Source organism: Diachasmimorpha longicaudata, chromosome 11 (genome assembly GCF_034640455.1).
Source record: "Diachasmimorpha longicaudata isolate KC_UGA_2023 chromosome 11, iyDiaLong2, whole genome shotgun sequence".
NCBI lineage: Eukaryota > Metazoa > Arthropoda > Insecta > Hymenoptera > Braconidae > Diachasmimorpha > Diachasmimorpha longicaudata.
In genome coordinates, this window is record NC_087235.1 from 7321610 (window position 1) to 7341315 (window position 19706).

At 41.3% G+C, this 19706-nt stretch overlaps 3 protein-coding genes across 3 annotated transcripts; 1 reads left to right on the forward strand and 2 right to left on the reverse strand.

Moving 5' to 3' along the window:
• The first annotated feature begins 41 nt into the window (after positions 1 to 41).
• Positions 42 to 4596, forward strand: LOC135167266 (zinc finger protein on ecdysone puffs). The gene is made up of 6 exons (XM_064130294.1): positions 42 to 224; positions 513 to 812; positions 1079 to 1225; positions 1824 to 2044; positions 2469 to 2889; positions 2965 to 4596. Exons 2-6 carry the CDS (start codon positions 522 to 524, stop codon positions 4192 to 4194), a joined length of 2310 nt encoding a protein of 769 aa, XP_063986364.1. The 5' UTR covers positions 42 to 224; positions 513 to 521; the 3' UTR covers positions 4195 to 4596.
• Positions 4597 to 4701: 105 nt separating this feature from the next.
• On the reverse strand, positions 4702 to 5744 carry LOC135167272 (selenoprotein F). Its single transcript, XM_064130302.1, has 3 exons — positions 5480 to 5744; positions 5252 to 5370; positions 4702 to 5069 (listed from the first exon to the last, which is right to left on the reverse strand). The coding sequence occupies exons 1-3, from the start codon at positions 5525 to 5527 to the stop codon at positions 4778 to 4780; spliced, it is 459 nt and encodes a 152-aa protein (XP_063986372.1). The 5' UTR covers positions 5528 to 5744; the 3' UTR covers positions 4702 to 4777.
• A 147-nt stretch (positions 5745 to 5891) lies between these two features.
• On the reverse strand, positions 5892 to 19363 carry LOC135167262 (PHD finger protein rhinoceros). The gene is given in 8 exon segments (XM_064130278.1): positions 5892 to 13585; positions 13588 to 13708; positions 13710 to 16556; positions 16705 to 16861; positions 17437 to 17985; positions 18065 to 18119; positions 18390 to 18596; positions 18870 to 19363. Coding segments are annotated over 5 exon segments (8529 nt in total). The 5' UTR covers positions 17934 to 17985; positions 18065 to 18119; positions 18390 to 18596; positions 18870 to 19363; the 3' UTR covers positions 5892 to 8678.
• Positions 19364 to 19706: the final 343 nt, after the last annotated feature.

Genomic DNA, 19706 nt, shown 5'->3' on the forward strand with positions numbered 1-19706 from the left:
CCTCCCCCACAATATGGCGGTGCATCGGCCATTTCACACACCCCTACTTTGAGCTTCCATTGGGTTCTACGACGTCGGCGTTGGCACCCATTGCAGTTGGTGCTTCCTCTTAATGTGATGCCCATTCTGCTGAATTTTTTCTCGAGCATTTCATATTATTTTTCTGTCAATTTTCTTGGTTAATTGTTCATCGGTGATTGGAAACGTGAATTTTCATATTATTGGTGAGTGTTTGGTGGGTGAAGAGCTTTTTGGGGCAAAATGGAGTGATTTTTGTCGAACCGGTACTGGGCTCAACTTGTTTAATGGACTCGTCGTGCGTCGTTCGACCATCCGGGAAAATTTGATTTGTTTATTCATTAATATCGGAGGGATTGGGTCAGAGGTTGGGCAGGTGAACTTTGCAAGGCGATATACAAGAAATTAAAATTAATAGAGGATTGGAGCAGTGACGTGTCTGAATATTGATTGTGGGCGAAACTGTGTAATAGGTGTTCACTTTTTTTTTGCAGAATACAACAATGTCGTTCAATCGTGGGATCAAAAGGAATTCCTTTAGCAACAATCGAAATCCATTCAACCGAGGGACTGCAAGCGGTAGTGTAGGCGTTGGGAGTGTGGCGAGTTCTGGGGGTAGCAGTAGTGGTAATCGTGGGGTCAGCCCATGGGAGAGTGGAGTAATGCCACCAGGACGAGGCATTCTACCAACACCGACCAACAATTTATCGCTGAACTCACCACAGGCTCAGCTGGTTATTGCTAGTAACCTTTTGACTAATTTACTGAGGACTCAACAAGACCCCTCACCAGCGGTAATGCATAATGCTATATATGACGTTTTTGTAGGGATCTAGGTCATAGAGTACTTTCAAATTTTAAGTTTACTACTCGATACTTTTAGACAATTTTCGAGCTCCTTCTTCGAGTGCAAGTAGGAGTAAGTTAAATAATTCTCCCCATTTTTTTTTGTCGTGAAATGTTCAAGATTCTCCGGCAATTTAGTAATCATGATTTAGTCTGCACAATTTTTTTTCTGCATGATTAACCACGACATTTCAATTGAATAATTGACCACCAGGTGCCATCCTTACTGAGCCTCGGCAGTAACTTAAATCTCGGCCCCAACTTCCGCAACCAACAGGCGTTCAGTGCTCCAGGTCGCTTCACCGATAGACAGGTCAGAAGCAACAGCTTGAAAAATCAACGATCTCAGCCCTACAACAAGGTAAGTAACGAAGAATACTCCCTACTATCCTATTCTCCAACAGCACAATGACTAATTGCAAATGAGGAGTCACATCGTTTTATCTCTGAGTATTTGATTCTACTCATCATCGTCGTTCCACTCTAAATCCGATACAAACAATCTCTAAGAAATCTTCTGGAGTCCGATTGGAGTCTCCCACTAATCAGACATCGAAGTTTCACATTCAAGCCCATTCATTAAATCCTGAAAAATGTCTTCTTTGTTTGAATTAACCGACAAAATGAGAAAACATTACGAAAAAATTGAAATCGTTGCGAGTTCCATCAAATTACCGGACGGGAATTTATGGATTTATCCCATTGTTCCCAGTCTGTTAAAGTCGTGTCTGTGACACGTCTTACCTCGACTATTTTCTCAGAGTCTCCGCTACTCTTAAATAATTATTGTTGTAATTGAATGAAAATATGAGTGAACTTCGATTCGACAATGTCGAATCAAAATGTGCTTTTTTTTATCGAAGAAAAAATATCTCACATTGGTTTTTCAACCATTTTCTGTTCTCTGGGTCGTTTCGATCCACTCCAAAACAAAAACATAAACCATACAAACAAATTAGATGGGTAACCGTGCCCGCGACGGATGGCGTGGCCCATCATCCGTACAACAATCTCGTTCCCAGTCCGGCAATCAGCGTGCCAATGGAAATCGAAATCAGCATCGCAACGATAAAAACTCTAAAGCAAATACTGCTAAACAAAATCAGACGATCAAAAAGGAACCAGAGGATGTTCAGAACTCTGATAAAGAAAAGCCGAATACCGAGACAGTTGTTACAAGGTAAGGATCTCATCCAATCACTATTATCCTTCCAATTCGCCGTATGTTTATTTTATTAAACAGGCGATTGTAAAAGATAAACAGTAATTATCAAGCACATTCGATGTATGATAATTACCAAATTTACTGTTCACATGATATATACGTCGGTGATTATCCATAATAATTAATGTTATTTTGGTTGTTGGACTCTTTATTTGGTCCTTCGTGACCTTACGAAAGGTTCGATTATCAATAATTCGTCTTCACAACCCTGGACACCACTAGCTGGGCCGACAAAAAATCTCTCAAACTTTATCTCAAACTCTTGTCATCCTACGTGATACAAATATTCTATTGAAATTAATAACCCATGGAGTGTAAAAAAATCTTGTCCCTTGTTAGGCTCTTGTGCTGTTTCTAATTTCACAATAAAATTGTTTAGCAATGACCAAGGAGATGTGCAAGACGAAAACACCCATGTTAAAATTGAGAACGACGATGAAGCGCCAATGGAGATTTCCCAAGCGATGAATACCCCTGAAGAGGAAAAAGACTCTTCGGATGCTCCAGGTTCTGCAGACAAGAAAAAGGATGACGGAAATGGGAAAAAGTCAGAGGCCAGACATGCTGAGAGCCGTTATGCGGTTGTTGCCATTAATCAGATGTTCTGTCACGTGTGCAACAAGCACATGTGGGATGGATTTTCATTCGAAAATCATCTTCGAGGACGGGCTCATCAGATTATGATGGATAAGCATGATGAATCGTATAAGCTGAAGGTCGATCTTATGCGACATGAGCTGCGAATCGCGGAGGAACAGAGGGAGATGAGTTTGAATAATTCGAAACGTCGCGGCAAGAGGGTAAGGGAATATTCATGGGAACTGTCAAAATATAGTAAGTGGCTTAAAGTACCAAAATAAAATCTCTGTTCCCAGGTTGCGGTGGACCTAAACGTTCGTGAGTACTGCACAATGTGTGACTTGAACTTCTTCGGAACACTTTCGAGTCACAGAAAGAGTGACAAGCATCAACAACTGAAAACCTTCCTGCATCCTCGCTGTGGTCCTTGCGTCAAAGAATTCCACTCAAGAATAGAATACGACGAGCACTGTCTGACCCCTAGCCACATGGTGGCTGTAGCGACAGAGGAGAAGAAGAAGAGTACGAAAATCAAACTCCCTAAGGGGGAGTCTGAGGTTCGAACAGTTGAGGACGAAGAGAAAGAGGTAGGATCAGTCGCCAAGGTTATCGGAAAGGACGAAGAAATCTTAGACGAGACTCAGTACATCACGGACATCAGCGAGAATATGGATATGAGTAAGGTGCCCACTTTCCGGGCAGCACGTCATAAGGGACTTGGGCTTGGCGCTTCCATGGTGAAGGAGGTTACAGGGTTTCACTGCGAGAAATGCAAACGTTTCATGTTGACGCAGGAGGATGTAAAGGCTCATTTGAAGACCATGATTCACTACAGGCACTTTTTCAGCGAGATCAAAGCTCTGCAGGCACCTTCACAAAGTGAAGAGAAGTCTGAAGAAAGTAAGGATGCGGAGAGTAAAGATGACGACGAGTCTGCTGCAACAGAGGGTGATGAAATTGCAGCCAAACGTCCAAAACTCGAGATAGGTGATCAGCAAGATCAAGAAAAATCGTCGGAAGAGGCGAACCCTCTGCCCGCTGAAGAGGAAGAAGTAGCTGAAGATTATGATAACGAGGAAGGAGACGACAAATACGATCCCATGGAGGCTGAAGGAGAATCTGAGGAAGATAAAGATAAAGCTGAGGGGAATGGAGCGGAAGAAGCAGACAATTCCAAAAAAGAGGACAACAAAACTGCTGACGTTTGGGAGGATATCGACAACGAAGATGAGTCACAAGTCGGTAATTTGATTGATAGCGATGAGAAAGTCGAGTCTATTCCGGAAACTTCTTCGCCCAAAAACAAACAGCCCGAAAATACCACCAGTCCAGCTGTTTCAACACCTGTCACCACTCCATCGACCCCTGCCACCCCTTCAACCCCCACTGCTCCTCAGCCTGCAATAATCAACAAAACTCCCAACAATTCGCCCGCTAACACCCACTCCGCGGGTAAGAATCGTGGTCGGGGATTCCGCGGTGGTGGGCCCAGGGGACACCAACGAGCTAGACGTTCTCGGCGATAAACTATTCAAATCGATAATCAATTATCAGAACGACAAACAGACGTAATAATTCCTTGTCTATGTAAATCTTATCGCGTAATGTCAGTGTGATGAGTTCAATATGTAGGTAATTACAAAATTTTTATAATATGCACTTTGTGCTCACTATTAACTAGGACTTATATTCTCTTTTCTTCGACATGCATATGATAGGGTGTTCATTATAGCAATTTACTGTAGATCTTGAATTTCGGAGGACTTTTGTTCATCTTGTGCGTTGAGTAATTATAACGTTTAAATAAAACGTGAAGTTTCATTCCAGCAATTCGATTAGATATGAATATACTACATGAGTCATTGATTTCTCCGCTGTATTATGAAAGTCAGTAATAAATAAATCATCTGTGGTGGAATTTGAAAGAACAGACGTTTTCTTCACCTTTCAGTTATCTATTTAAAAGTCGTATAATGTCTACATGCTCGTGGTCATGGACGGAATAGCCAATAAATTGATGAGTTCCATTATAATTGATTGTGGAAAATTGTATTTCTCATTTTCTACACACAAGTATATTACAAAAATTTATTGGTCCTAACTAGCCCTCTACTCTAGGACTAAATGAGTCTGAAGGAATTCATCCACTGAATCTGTATCCCATTTTCGAATGTCTAGGTTCTCAACGTTGCCTTCTGCATCATACAATTTCATCTCGGGATCCAGACCCCGAATGTACTTAATCTGGAGATTTTTGTACTTTTTCGGACGATCACTCTTAATGAATGCCTGGATCTGAGGGTAAGCGCCGAATTTACAGGTACAGACTTCCAATACTGCTTTTGGATAACGCTTCCCTGAGGTGTCATCGTCCTTAACACAACACTCTCGGCAATGATCCCTGAATTGGTAAATCGTCTATTAGGATAAAGAATGCTGAAAATGTGCTTCTAGGTTATATTTGTGCATTTAGTTTAAACAAAAGCTACGGTAAGGTCGAGTGTTCTTAACTGATCCCTGTCCGAAAATCCCTAAAACCTATCCCTTTACTATATATGAATCACTTCGTGACAAAGCACTTGCCGAATCTCATTCAGGTTAAAATCAGCTGCTTGCTTGCACGTGGAGCAGAGCAGAGTAGCTTTATTAAATCCTAGGGTCTTGCAGTCTTCAGCCGTAAACTCTCCATCAACAAAAGCAGCCTGGAGTCAATTAGTGTTCCGATGAAAAAAAATTCGAATGACCATTTGGTCAATCATTTGAGGTTATACATATCGTATATCAATTCACTGTTAAAATGTCTAAACTTACCCAAAAAATTAGTAATAATCCATAAAATAATTGCTTCTGATGCATCATATTTTATTCACGGATAACTAACTACTGATTTATTTATTGAAAAACACTGTGCAACTATGGTATGAGTTTGTGTCAGTCGTGTCAATACAGTACTGGCAGACCAATGAACGATCAGTAGGAGAGAAATTTAAAATTTCTATGAACAGTAGGGGGCTCTGACTGATTTTTCTTTCCGGCGCTATTTTTTTTCGATTAAACAAATTTTTTGTAGTGAAATAGTTGATATTCTTCTAGTTCAGGAATAAATGAGATAGTTGGGAATTCCTATCCATGGATAAGTCAGGACAAAAAAGACATACGAATAACGATCGATATTTTTTTTAAAAACTGTTATTGTTATTAATCGTAGTAATATGATTATTGACAATGACGCGGCTATGTGCACATTAAAACACCTTATTCTTTATCTTACAAGACCAGCTTCTTGTACACTATTTACAGTTAACTAAATAATCTTAATCAATTGTATATATAATATTTATATAATAATATTTCTTGCTTTTTGTTTTATGTCACTTGATTTATAATAAAACTATTTTGTATTCCTATGTAAAATGATCATTAGTTAATCATTGTTGCAGGTGTATCTTTTTCATCTATTCATTTAAACTCTTAAGTTATTATCGTCATTATTTCAATATTTTTTTATGATCATTTTCAATGCATAAGAAAGAGAAAACAATTGCTCAATTAAACAAATACATCTCATTACTTTTCTCCTCCATAAATCATAATTACCTCAGGGTTTCTGTACAATATATAGGCTCTTAAAACTCTTCAATCTTATCACTGATAATATTTATTTACACTTACGAGTGTAGAGGATAGTATCAATGGGGTTTAGAGGATTTCTTTTTTATTTCTTTTTTTTTTGTTCAATTATTTCTTGTCTTAATGCTGAGTTCTTAGTCTCATTGAGTTTGTAAAAAAACGACGAATGAACAATTTTTAACACAAAATTTGTAAAAAGTTCATCATCTCCGATACTCCTAAAAATTGTCTTCTTGTCACTCTAAATTTGTTAAGTTTAATTGTTAATAATAAATTGTGTACATTGTTTTTGAGATTGCTTGGAATATATTTCGCAGGACAATCTTTGGTGTATCGATTACGCCTCAACAATTTTTTTTTTCACATAATTTCTCTCATGATTTTTTACTCATTCAATCTCTATGAAACTATAGAAATAAGCGAATGGAAGATATGCTAATTTCTCTCAAGTCCATCTCGATTATTTTGTTCTTGTTTCATTTGCTCTGTACTCAAGTCGTATTGATGACCCACAGTGCAAGACAAAATAGTGAGGGCGACGTTCTTTCGGAAGATAAAAAAGATCTTACGGTTGCACAGCCGTTTTGTGAAAAACGATAAACTTAACATTGTGGATTAGTTTTTTAAAATATTTTCATTTTATTCAATAGAAAGTAACGAACAAGCATGTGGAAAATGTGAAAATATTGAACGTTATTTACACGTGTAAAATCCTTTTCATGTCTCCGTTTTCTTTCCTTCTTTTTTTTCTTAAAGTAGTGTGAAGACACGTCAGAACGACGCGAAGACATGAAACTCCGGCGTTCAGAAGTTTAATTTCTTCCCGATCATTCGTAATAATTATCGTTATAATTTCCACATTGACCGGATTGATCGTCTCCATATTTCCCCACTCATTCATTAACAATCTATAAAAAAAACACCGGTGGATCAATGGCACGAACAGTTGCTCTTCATTCACGTTCAGCCGTGAGTATTACGTACCACATTAATAAACGAGAGAAGAAATTCAATGAACAACGTTTTAGGGTAAAGTTTTACAACGATTCAGACTGTCAATAAAACAAAATGTGCGCACTTAATTATACCGCTGAGGAGAGGGGACATTAATAAATAACTCCTGCCAATCATTACTATACAACTGACAGAAATAAAAGTGGAAACAGAAAGAATGTACTAGCGCGACTAAGGTAGAAGGTTTTCTATATTAAAAAAATATATGTAATGCTCTGTTCTGTTCTTTTTAGCTGCATCTGTACAAAAAAAACACAATAATTGAAAAAGGTCAACTTAACTTTAATGACTCGGATAAAAGAACAATTTCATTACAAAAATTCCAATTTTTCTTTTCTTCACTCAAGTTTACATTTTTCCTTCGATTATGGCCATTAGATATTTACCGTTTTTTTCAGAGCCATGCGCATTTTTCTATTCTTGATCAGAACCATTACCTTTTTTCGTTCATACACAGACACATTGTTCACTCTTACGATGTTTCATTTGATTAATAGTCATTGCGGTGTAAACGACTAATGTCGGGAAATATACCCATAGTATTTTCTTTTCTTATTAAATTTTTCTGTACCTAGGGATTTCTCTTCAAATCACAATTGAATCTGTGGTGATTCCTTTTTTTTTTTTAATTTTGTACAAATATAGGAATTCAATGTTTCCCAGGGCGATCGATCGGTCAAGGTATCAATCGTTATTGCTATTGAGCAGATTGGTTTGCACATTCATTACAAAATTATCATAAATCATATGTGTGTGCAAGTGTCAAAGTTTCATGATGGCACTTTAAAAAAATCATCGAAAGTTACGCTGATTAAAACCCAAAAATGCAAAAAAAACTTCACTAGAAAAAAAAAACCATCAGGCGAAAACACAATAACTATAAAAACCAACAAGTGATACCTCGACCCAAACTCACCATTAATTCCTCATGATTACATAAAAAAAACAGAATGTACATACTAAAATTTATGGTGAATTTGTTGGGGCACTTTGTGATTTATTTCACTTTCACCCTCAGATCATTTACATATAGATTCAATAATTTACATTTAGAAAAAAAAAAGAATTGAACAATGAAGAGAAAATCATTACAAACAAAAAAAATTAAAACTGAGCAGAGCTCGTTTTTCTTCATTTAATTTTTTAAAAAAACGAGTCACTTTGTGTATTGTGTTTGTGTGTACGTGTCCAACACTGAAACATTACTTTTATCATACATATATGAATATTATTATATATACATTACTCGGATATATATATAATATATACATATATCTAAAAACTTCTTCTCTTTTTATTTATAATAATAGTAAATAAATCTAATAAGAGCCATTGATTACGGTATTTATACAATTATCATTAATTATCACCTAACTTGGCATCCTTGGGGTAGAGGCGCTGCAGCTGGACAACCCGGTGAATTGTGGCTCGCCGTTGTTGTCTGACTGATTAGTTTCACATCGTCCTCACTGGAAGTCTTTTTCTCCCCACTGGTCTCCTCACACCCAACATCGCTAGTATTTTTATCAGCATCTGACGTAATCTGTTCTACTGGAACAGTCACAGTATCACTTGCACCGGTTCCTACACCACTGGTACCAGCTGGAGCCTGTAGCTCATAACCCTGATTGCACCTTGTCAATTTTAACCTGATTGGTGTTACCTTGGCAGACCTAACATTACCAACCGATGTGGTAGAGGTGTTCTGATCAACCGGTTGTTTTTCACTTGCACGATTGTCCGATGGATAAGGGGGATCATTTTTAGAGGTTTCATTAGCACCAGAGCCAACACGAACCTCTGGATTTTCAGGTTGACTGACACGTTCATTGGTAGCACTACCTGATGCCTCTAGAGTCTTATGATGAGGCTCTGTTCCCTTGCTGAGCCTTATGATGAGCTTGGTCGTTGATGTCCCAGCCTCAAGTATCTGAACTCTGCCCTCTTTGCCCTTCTGCTTCTTTCGCCTCTTTCCATTTTTATCCTTCTTGCTCTTCTCCTGCGTCATCTCATCATCATCGAAGCCAGCCATTATCATCCTTCTGAACTTCATACTCTCCCTCTTGAGCTCTTCAATACTTGGCTTGGATTGAATATTACTAAGTCTCTTTTTAGGGGGTCTTATTTTACTTCTATCCTCTTGCACAGTGCCCATCTCCTGTCCCATGATACTATTTCCAATTTTGATTTTAAGCTTTGGTGGTGCGCTATTGACAACTCCAGCTGTGGTCTTAGGTTGTCGGCCCCGCCGTCTATCCGTACTAATGCCAATTGGCCTACGACCCGACGCATCATCCTCAGGTGCTTCTGGAAAGCCTCCACCCCGGTCTTTTCTTCTTTTCTTCTCCGTACTATTAGCATCTACCACAGCCCTGTAATCTTCTCTAGTCGGGAACACAGCCACTGATTTAATTGCTTTAGGTACTGTAATTACAGGTCTATTAATCGGTGGAATGTTAATTGGTGCAGCAGTGACACTCCCAATGCCAGAGTCTTCGGTGTTCATGTCAGCCTGAGAGCAGTACTGTCTCAGTAACTCTTTCTTTCTCATTCTTCGAAGACTCGAGGTACCAGAGATGCCTGAGGCACTAGTTGCCGATGGTGGAATTATCGCTGGGGCTTGTTGAGCTAGTGGAGGCACTGATGATCCTGCCACGTAATTGGCATCCAAGAATGGGCCCTTGATCTTGACTTTCAGCTGATTTCTCGAGTCTGATAATGACATTTTAATGCCATCACTTACACTCGATGACATTTCCATACTCGGATCATTGAAGCTGGTCTTGGAGCTCAAGGCATCTGATTTCGACAGATGAAGGGCATCTGCCAATTCATCCTCCATGTCTGGTAAGGTTGGATCTGTAGCAACACCGGAGAAAGAGCCGAGAATATGATTCGCGTATGTTTGAGCATGAAGAGATGATGTTTGTCCCTCAGCGGTCGAGTTATAGGTTCTCATGTCAACCGGACCTGGAAGAAGAGGCATCACAGTGTCCGTGAAGCCCTGGCCTGCACCACCAGTAGCCTCTGTCGTTGTGTTGTACTCAGAGATAGGTGGAGACTTCTTCTGAATACTAGGACTTGATAATGACTGAGTTCCCTCTTTCGAAGTACTTGATTCACGTTTTTCACTGACATCGGTCGACTTTTTCCTCTCCCTCATGGTCTTCAGGTCAGCAATGTTGGTTTCATTCGTCGAGTCCTCATCAGAGTCAAAATCATAAACAGTGCCTACAAGTTTGTTCTGAATGGAGTCGTCACTGTGAATGGTATTGCTGAGGGGTGGTAAGATCGGAATCACCGCATTCTGACTGTTTCGCCCTCTCCCTCGGCCCCGGCCCCTTCCACGACCACGATAGCCCTGTTGAGAGCCCTTTGGTGCTCTAGGTCTTCCCCTATTTGTCGTTGGGGCTTTAACCAGTTCTTGCCTGGGAGACTTGCCAGGAGATTTGCCCTGGAGAGAGCCAACTCTCGCTGACGTTCTCGTGGGTTTGGAGGGACTCTTTTTGCCAGGCTGACTAATCTTTTGATCTGGTGGTTGTACATTTTCAACTACTGGCTCAGGCAGTTGCTGAGCTTCAGATATAGTGGTTGGGTAAGTCATGGGTAACGCTGAGGATGTTATTTCGGGTTGGATCGTTTCAGGTGTTTCCTGTTCCTCTGCAGGCTCAAGATTGGGAGGAGGTTGAGTTGATTGAATAGGTTGAATAGGTTGAGAGGGTGGTGGAGTCGGAATTTTCGGTGGAGATACCATAGCGGCTGTTAGGGCCATATTATGAGAGGAAGAGGTGAAGGCTGCGGTACAAGGCGAGGCTTGCATATTGAGGGAGTCATCCAAGGGCTTAGGTACATGAGGTAGTAAACTCTGTGGGGTTGGAAAGGGAGCGCCAAAGACAGGAGGAAACATACCAGTGCCTGGAGAGGGATAAGGAAGTGGTGCTGCACATGACTGAGGTGGAAAAAGTGAGACGGGGCCCGCGTAGGCAGTCGAGTCTGCGTATGGATGGTAAGGAGCTCCCTCCATAGAACTAGGGGGAAATGGGATAGGTGCCATTCCCTTGTACGGGGGAATGGAGGTGTGTTCTTCGTTAGACGAGGCCGATGTTATCGATGACGAGGTCGATCTTCTCGAGGGTAAAACCTGGCTCTCTGCCCATCTCGTATCCTGCCTGCTAGTGTTGATGTCGTTGTAGGGAGAACTGCTTTGGGTGTAGTCTTGCCTTATATCGGACGATGCATCCTCTTTCTCGAGGCCCCTGTCAATCTCACTAGTTTGATCGTCCTCAGTATTCGGTAGTGCCATCAGATGTCTATTAACCATCTCCATGGGCGTCATCTCATCCACCATAGGACCGGGCAACTGTTGATCCATCATCGGTAACTGTTGCATTGGCCTCGTCTCCGGATGTTGATCCAAGTGAGCTCGTACCATTGCATGCTGTTGTTGCATTAACTGATACTGATCCTGCATATTGAGGTTGAGTTGAGGATGCACCAAAGTGTCAGCACTGTTATCTGGCATATCATTAGGAAATCCGTGTGAGTATCTGTGGTTTTGACTCTCCATGAGTTGGTTGAGATGCTGAACGTCATTGGGATTGAAATTCTCTATACTCGGTGGGACCCATCTCTCGTCCGCCTGTGCTCTGTCCAATTTTGCTCGTTCAGCAATGGATACTTTACCTGACCCCAAGTCGTCAATGGGGTAGGGTGCGTAGGGTTCGGCGTTGTTTGGATAACAGGACTTTCGTTTTTCCGCGATTGAGTGGTTTTTATGAGTTTCTTCAGGACTTGGAGGGATCTCTTGGATTTTTTGTGGGGGCGACTCTGGAGGCAACGTGACTTCCAGGGGCTTTGGATCCGTTGGAGGAACTTCTAATTTTTTAATTGAAGGAGGCTCCTCTTTCTTCACTTCCTCAATAATTGGAGGCTCTGAATCGAATTGGCTGGTGTTTGATTTTTTGGAGAGTTCCATCCGAAGCTTCTCGACGAGGTGAAGAGTTTCTCTCGCGCTATCTTCCTTGGTATCCTCCTTGAACCAGAGCTCATTGTTGAAGGAGAAGGTCAGAGGAGCTTGACGCTCCTCGGGATCCCTTGGTATGCTGAAGCCATCGTCATTGATATCATCATTGAGGATATCTTGTTCAAAGTCAAAAAGCTCTGACACACTGGGATCTTTGCACTGTCCATGCTGAGGGGAGAATATGGAATGACTGATGGATTTTCGACGTTTGAGGATCTCTTTTTGGAACTGAACATCCGTTACTTGTTTCTCGGGGATTGTCTGAGGTTTTTGGAAGGTGTCTTGCTCCTTGTTGAGTGGTGGATTATCCATCATAGCCAGAAGAATTTCACGAGACTCAGATTCAGCCCTGTGGTCTCTATTTCTTCTCAGGGCATCCACAAGTTCATCCGTGTGTTCACTATCACAAATCGCAGAGATCTTTGGAAGGTCTTCACTGGTATGATTCTTACGCCCCTCTAAACCATGTGATTTCCTCTCTTCGAGCCTAGATGGTTTCTCCTTGTGAGTATCTTTGTGATCTTTGTGAATATCCTTATGGACATCTTTGTGAACATCTTTACGAACATCCTTTTGTGTTTCTGCATTCAATTCCTTCTCGTACCTCGCCTCAACCCCCTTAGCCTTGAAGAGTTTATCTAGGTGTTCTCGTTTCTCCAAAAACTTGTCAAGACCCTTCGAGGACTTCTTTGGACTATCACGTTCAGCTCGCCGCTGTTTCATCTCTTCCTCAAGGAGGAGTAAGTGCATAGGACTCTTGTTGCCAGCCTTCTTCGCTTTTCTGTCTTCTTTAGGTGACTCAGGACGTTGCTTAGGTGTCGACTCTGGTTTACTAGGCTTAACAGTTTCCACCTCAAGAGGAAGTTCTTGAATTTCCTTAGGTCGTTCCTCTTCGATAAGTTCAGGGGCCTCCTTTTCAACAATCTTCTCGCTTAACCTCTTCTCATTCTTCTTGACCGAAGTCGCATTCTTAAGAGATTTGTCTTCCTTTTGAGTAGCTTCACCTGATTTTCGTTTTCTTGCCTCACCAACCGACTTACTTCTTGGTGTATTGCTCGTGCTGGACTGTTCCTCGTCTTTGCGAGTTTTCGTTGAGGAGGAGGACTGGTGCTGCAATTGGGCTGGTTTTGTTGTTGATGTCTTTTTAGATGATTTGTTCCCAGATAAACTTCTTGACCCATCATTATCTCTAGACCCACTGAGCACACCCTGGTTAACACCACCTTGGGATTGAAGTGACTTTTTACTGGTAACGTCTGGCGCTCTCGTTGAATCAATTTTCTTTGATGCTGGGTGTGTTGTTGATGAGGATGATGATGAGGACGATGATGATGAGGATGATGATGATGATGATGATGATGCGAGTGTGGATGACGATTGCCGCGACTGGTTTGAATCCTTGGTGACAGTTCTACCTGATTCTTTTCTCTCAGTAGGCGGCGGTGGAAACTCGAGTCCATGCCGCCCGTCGGAAGTTTTAAGCTTCTTATCAGGCAGCTTCTTGAGTTTCCGCCCAGCCACTGTACCACGTTTATCAATCCCCTCCGCGGCATCGTCACTCATAACTGCTTTACCTGTACGTTTGTTCGTTATTTTGTTCTTAGATTGATTGCGAGTGTCACTTTCGGATGACGTCGGTGATGAGCTTTGTTCCTTCTTTTTGGTTGATGACACAGAACCAGTTCTACTTTTACCATCGTCAGAATCACTACTGGATTCTGACGAACTGCTGCAACTACTGCTCGAGCTTGAGTCACTGTTGGTACTGGAAGATGCTTTTTCGGGTAATTTCTTTTTGGGTGGCTCTTCTTTCTTCGGGACTTCATCCTTCTTGATGTCTTTCTTGGGTTTTGTTTCTAGAGATTCTTTCTTGGGCTTGGTATCGCCACTTTCAGTTTCTGGTTGAACTGATTTAGTGCCGAGACCGCTCTTAATGTGCTCAGCAGCCTTTTTCGCTGCTTGTCTCTGCGGTACATACGCCAGAATTTCAGAGCCATCACCAAACTCTTTATCAAAATCGTAGATGTCATTGTTTTTAGAGTCCTTTGACACCTTGCCTTCCTTATTCTTCTTCGTGGAAGGCTTGTCCTTCTGCTTCGGAAGCTTAATCTCCTCATGCGGTGACTTTATCGGTTCAAGGGGCTCCTGTGGTATTTCCTTCTTGGCTTGTGACCTTTGCATTATCTCAGAGGCCTTTTTAGCCGCTTGTCTCTGGGGCACGATCAACGCCGACGGAATATACTCTTTCTCCTTCTTCTTTGACTTAACATTCTCCTTGTTACTCGCTTCGCCGTCCTTCGACTCCTTGCCAAAGTTCTTTAACGCATTTTTCGCACTATCAGCAGCTGAAAATTGCTTAACTGCCGCTTTAGAAATGAATGGGGCCGATTGAGCAGTGTGCTCCTGAGAGTCAGAGTCTGTTGAGTATATGGCAGATGCCGCCGAAGGACCGACTCTCGTACTAGTATTGAGGGGAAATAATTCATCACTATCACTACCGGAGGCACTGCCAAGTTCCTTCTCCATGTGCTGCAGGGTCTTGGACCTTGCTCCTGTGCTATCTTGCTTATCACTCTCACTGCCACCTGTCGCTCTCGGTCTGTCAGGTGCACTCGTCTTTTTCTGCTTTCTCCTGCCAATGGTTTTAGTGGGCTTTCTCGGTACTATCGTCGTTGGTGTGGCCTCCTCCTCCGTACTGGAGTCAGTTTCCAATTTCATTTTACTCTTACTACTTGATTTACTTGTCGATTTAACCGTTGGCTTAGCTGTATCTGTTTCACTACTGCTAAACGATGATAAATCACTGGTGTACAAGCCTTTCCTCCTAACAGTTCCATTGAAATACAATTTTTTATTCGATGCACCATTGAAATCCGGCTGTGATTTCTTTTTATCATCGCCGGACACTGGCGTCGGTGATTTTTTACCCTCTATCCTAGCAATAATAGTGTCAAAATCACGAGTGTGATCCTCACCATCGGGATGTGAATACAAACGATCATAAATCGACGGCCCATGATTGGCCTCAGCCACAGCAGTTGCGACTGCCTGTGGTAACTGTGGACCCGAGAGAACGAGTACCTGTTTATGAAATGTTTGTTCACGCAATCGTAAAAATGTTCTGCACAATTTCTCCCGCCTATTGACCATATAACAAAGATTTCTAACTCTTTCAAGATCTTGACGCAATTGCACAAAGGTGCGCATTTTCTCAAGATCAGCGGCTTGTCCCTGTGCACGTGCACCACTGCTTGACAGTTCACCACAACGAGGTGCCAACAGTGGTTTGTTGTGTCCAGCTCTTCTCTTAAGTTTCCAATAATTGTAGATGTAAACAATAGCATCGGGATCAACGTCGAGCTGTTGGGATGTGATATCCTTCAGATTAACATGCTTATCGAATTCGGCCTCAATTTCCTGAAGTTTGGCTGCTCTTGCTTGATTCTTCTCCTCAGATGTCATGTCCTTACGCTTACGTCGTCTCGACTCACCCTCCTCCTCCTCGGAGCCAGCTTTATCACCCCCACCACCACCACCGCCACCACCACCACCACCAACACCAACTTTGTCCTTGGTATTCGTTCTACTGTGTTTTTGACAATAAGATCTTAATTTGACACCATCATCAGCCATTTCGTCCTCAATGATAGCCTTCATCTCCAAACCATACTTAAATGCACACGTTACGTGATAAGCTGTTTTACATGTTTTTATACTGCACTGTATGCAAGCACCAACTCGTTCACGACACAGTACGCATATTAGTGCCCATCTACTCTGTGGTATACTGGATATTTTAGTTATTGGCTCCATACGTTCGACACAACCAATACTGACTTCTGGTATCCACAGTGCACAGGATACATGGGCCCACTTTTGTCCGCTGCGGGTACACTTCATTGCACCCCCTTTATTTGGACACAATACACAGTCAGGACGCTGACTTAGAGAGCAAGTACGGCACAACCATGAGCCCTCAGGTATTGCCGTTATACCGTAGCATGCTTGATGCACGCAGATATTGCAACAGTCACAGAATACCATTTCATTACCCTCCTCAGAGTCGGGTGATCTGCATACGTCGCATATTACATTCTCATCGTACTCGATGCCGAGGCCCTCTTCATTTTTAACTATTGTTTGGATGCGCTCCCAACAACGGACCTCGAGCTCCTCGATAACGCGCTCCAGCTGGGGCTCAGTTATTGATGATTGACCAGCCTGAAACAGATTTTTTTCATTAGATTCCATAATTTTTTTGGTTCCATCGTGAGGAAAGTAGAATAAAATAAAATCGTAGATTTGCCAAAGAGTTCAATAGCAGGCATATTTCTCTTATTGTTGGGGTGTGCTACCCCCTTTCATTTACCTGAGCTCTCTCGCCATTGAGTACTTCGAGCCATGCAATATCAGTATCATCGAGATCATAAGCGCACGCCTTTTCGGCCCTGGTTGGTGTCGTACTGAGGTGGTGGTCTTCAGGATTGAAATAATCATCTCGTGATATCCTGATGAATTTCTTAGGCCTGTAACGGTGGGAAATGGGGGAAAATTCTTTAAATAATTTGATGATGAATTATTGACAGAAACGCATAAGTAATAACAATAACAAATCATTGACATATTATCGGTGTATCGGTATTAAATCTGACAACATTAAATAATGTAGTACTATCAGAAGGAAAGTAGGTCAATTCGATCGTAAATTATTGATTAACTATTCATTTATCTTTGGATTGAAAGATATCATGAAAAGATTCTGGGAGATATTTTTCATAGTTTCACAAATTTGGCGCCGGAAATGTCTAACAATTCAATACCTTATTAGCTATAGAATAATTTTTATAAGTAATCACTCGAAAATGTCAAGAGATATTTCTGAACAGGGCTCAAATAACCCTGTGATTGAACTAACAGTAAACTCAGATAAATACGAAGATGTTGGTAGAGGCAAAGCTTGAGAAATACTCTCTATTCTTCAGAAATGGCATATCTTGCTCCGCAAATGAATTTTTCCATATTTAATAGTTCTTTCACTTCTTGTTTACGCATGCAAATCTATCACTACCACCACCAATGAGTGAAAACCAAAGATACTCACAATTTAAAGTCACCATGGATTTTATTAACGGGTGATGTCTGGGTGACAGTAACCATGGGCTCCGGCAACGAGTCAGGATTTACTGGTACCTGGACGCCTCTTTCCCATTCCTGTTTCCACTGATCAGTAATAACCCAGTACTCATTAGGACTGAGTGGTTCACTGTCTGGCAGTTTCATGGCGCTTATAAGATCTTTACGAAACAATTCAGCCGGTGCTTCGGCCGCTGAGCGATTATAAATACTGGATATTTTGATATCACTCAGTGGTCTCGGTGTCCACGATGCACCACCGCCACCACCATTATTACCACCTGCTGTTGGCCCCTGACTCGACGACGCCATCGTTTCCTCCTCCTCGGACGGTCCCAGGGCAGACGAGCTAGCTGATGCGCCCGTTGCCGTTGGGCCCAATCTACATTTGCGCCTTTTAATTGCCCCCGGGCAAGTCGCCAAGTCATTGTCGTTTTTGTTTATTCGTTTTCCTCGTTGTGCCATTACTAACTTTACGACTTTATCTAGAGGCACATGTAGGTGAACTTGTAGTACCCTGTCAAGTACGGTAAATCTTTAAATCATCTGATTATCCTAATTACAGCAATTAAAAGCACACCAATGTTGTTACTTACTACATAGCTGTTCATATATTTGTTGAGTAACTCCCTCAGTGAATAACTCTCAAAACTGCAACAAAATTCATCATCTGTACAATATAGCTGGTCCATCACTCTTACTTATCGTTATTATTGATAATTCACTATTAAAAACCAACAATTGGGCAATATTTATGAATATCGTCACTTTCCACAAGCAAACAATCAGCATCCCCAATAACAAATGCAACTGGAATCCTCATATTCACGTCATACTGACTGAAACCAGGGTTTTAACCCCCAGATTACTGTATTGCAAACCCATGCTCGGTAATAATATGTGTAAAACACAAATAATCACCATTGACTGATAATAATCGATCAGCATCATCTGTACAGTCGTAATCGCCGTGTTACCAGCGGCCAGACACTTTATCAATGGTTATAAACGTTGAAAGCGTGACGATTAGACTCTCAGTTGACGTTTCAAACGTATAAATAACTCCAATAGTGGCCCGTAATCTTCATTCAATCACTTGATATTTGGTTTTTGGGGGGACCGCCTCAGCTGTGGAATTGAAAAGTAAAAAAGAGGTTATAAAAAAAACGTACGTCTCAATGAAAATAGCGATTGAAATATGTTAAATACGTCAATTGGTAATCGTTAAAAGCCCTGAATTACAATATAATGATGAAATAATATCCCCCAAAAGCGTTAATAAGATGAAAAAATTCACAGGAGGTTTGCTACCCATCCTTAAAGATCATGTAAACATTTCATATTGTCGTTATACTCCAAAACACTTCTATACCATTGTTATATTAATGCATTAACACTCACATCACAATCACATTTAACGATGAATTAATTTGTTAACATAAATAAGCATCGTTTACGCGATTATAATAACGAATAAAACGATGGAGATGTGTCGTTCTAAGCACGAACAAAATGCCTCACGGCTCCATTACGCTGCCTGTGCTCCTGCTGCTGCTGCTGCTGCCCCAACAACATTGACAATACAGATGGCAGCACAGTCAACTAAATATCGCGCAGTACCACACACGCAGTATACTACACTGACTAAAATCCTAGCACTCCTTCAACCATTTCGCCCATTAAATACCTTATTATTGATCTATTAACTCGATATTACTTTCATTTCCCGCCTCAGAATAATTTTGAATGTGTGAGTCATCGGGAGCTAGAACTTTCGGGAATAACATGGAATTTTTTCAGGCCAGGGTATATTCTGATCCTCCTGTTTCATCAGTTTTCTTCCATTTTTGTTCTCGTAATAAAATCATATCGAGAAAACTCGCAGGATAAGTGCAGGAGCCTAACCATGTCCTCATTAGCAATTCCAGTCAATGTATATCCCGTTCATGCTTACTCAAATTCATCGGTGGATCTGTTTCAGGTTGGATCATGGATTTTCTGTTAGCAGAGATTGAAGTTATTTTTTTTTCCACGATTTTCAAGGGCTTTTTCCGTTGGTATCATTGAGATGATGGGATTCTTTGACGTTTGACCGCCGGTCAAATGGTGCCATTGACCACGCGCACCGATCTTCCTACGCAACGAATCGATAATAATGTATATGTATTTTACATTAATGTCGGTGGCGAGGTGCCGTTTGGCGCCATCATGCCTGGAAACAATAAGAAAGAAAAATCT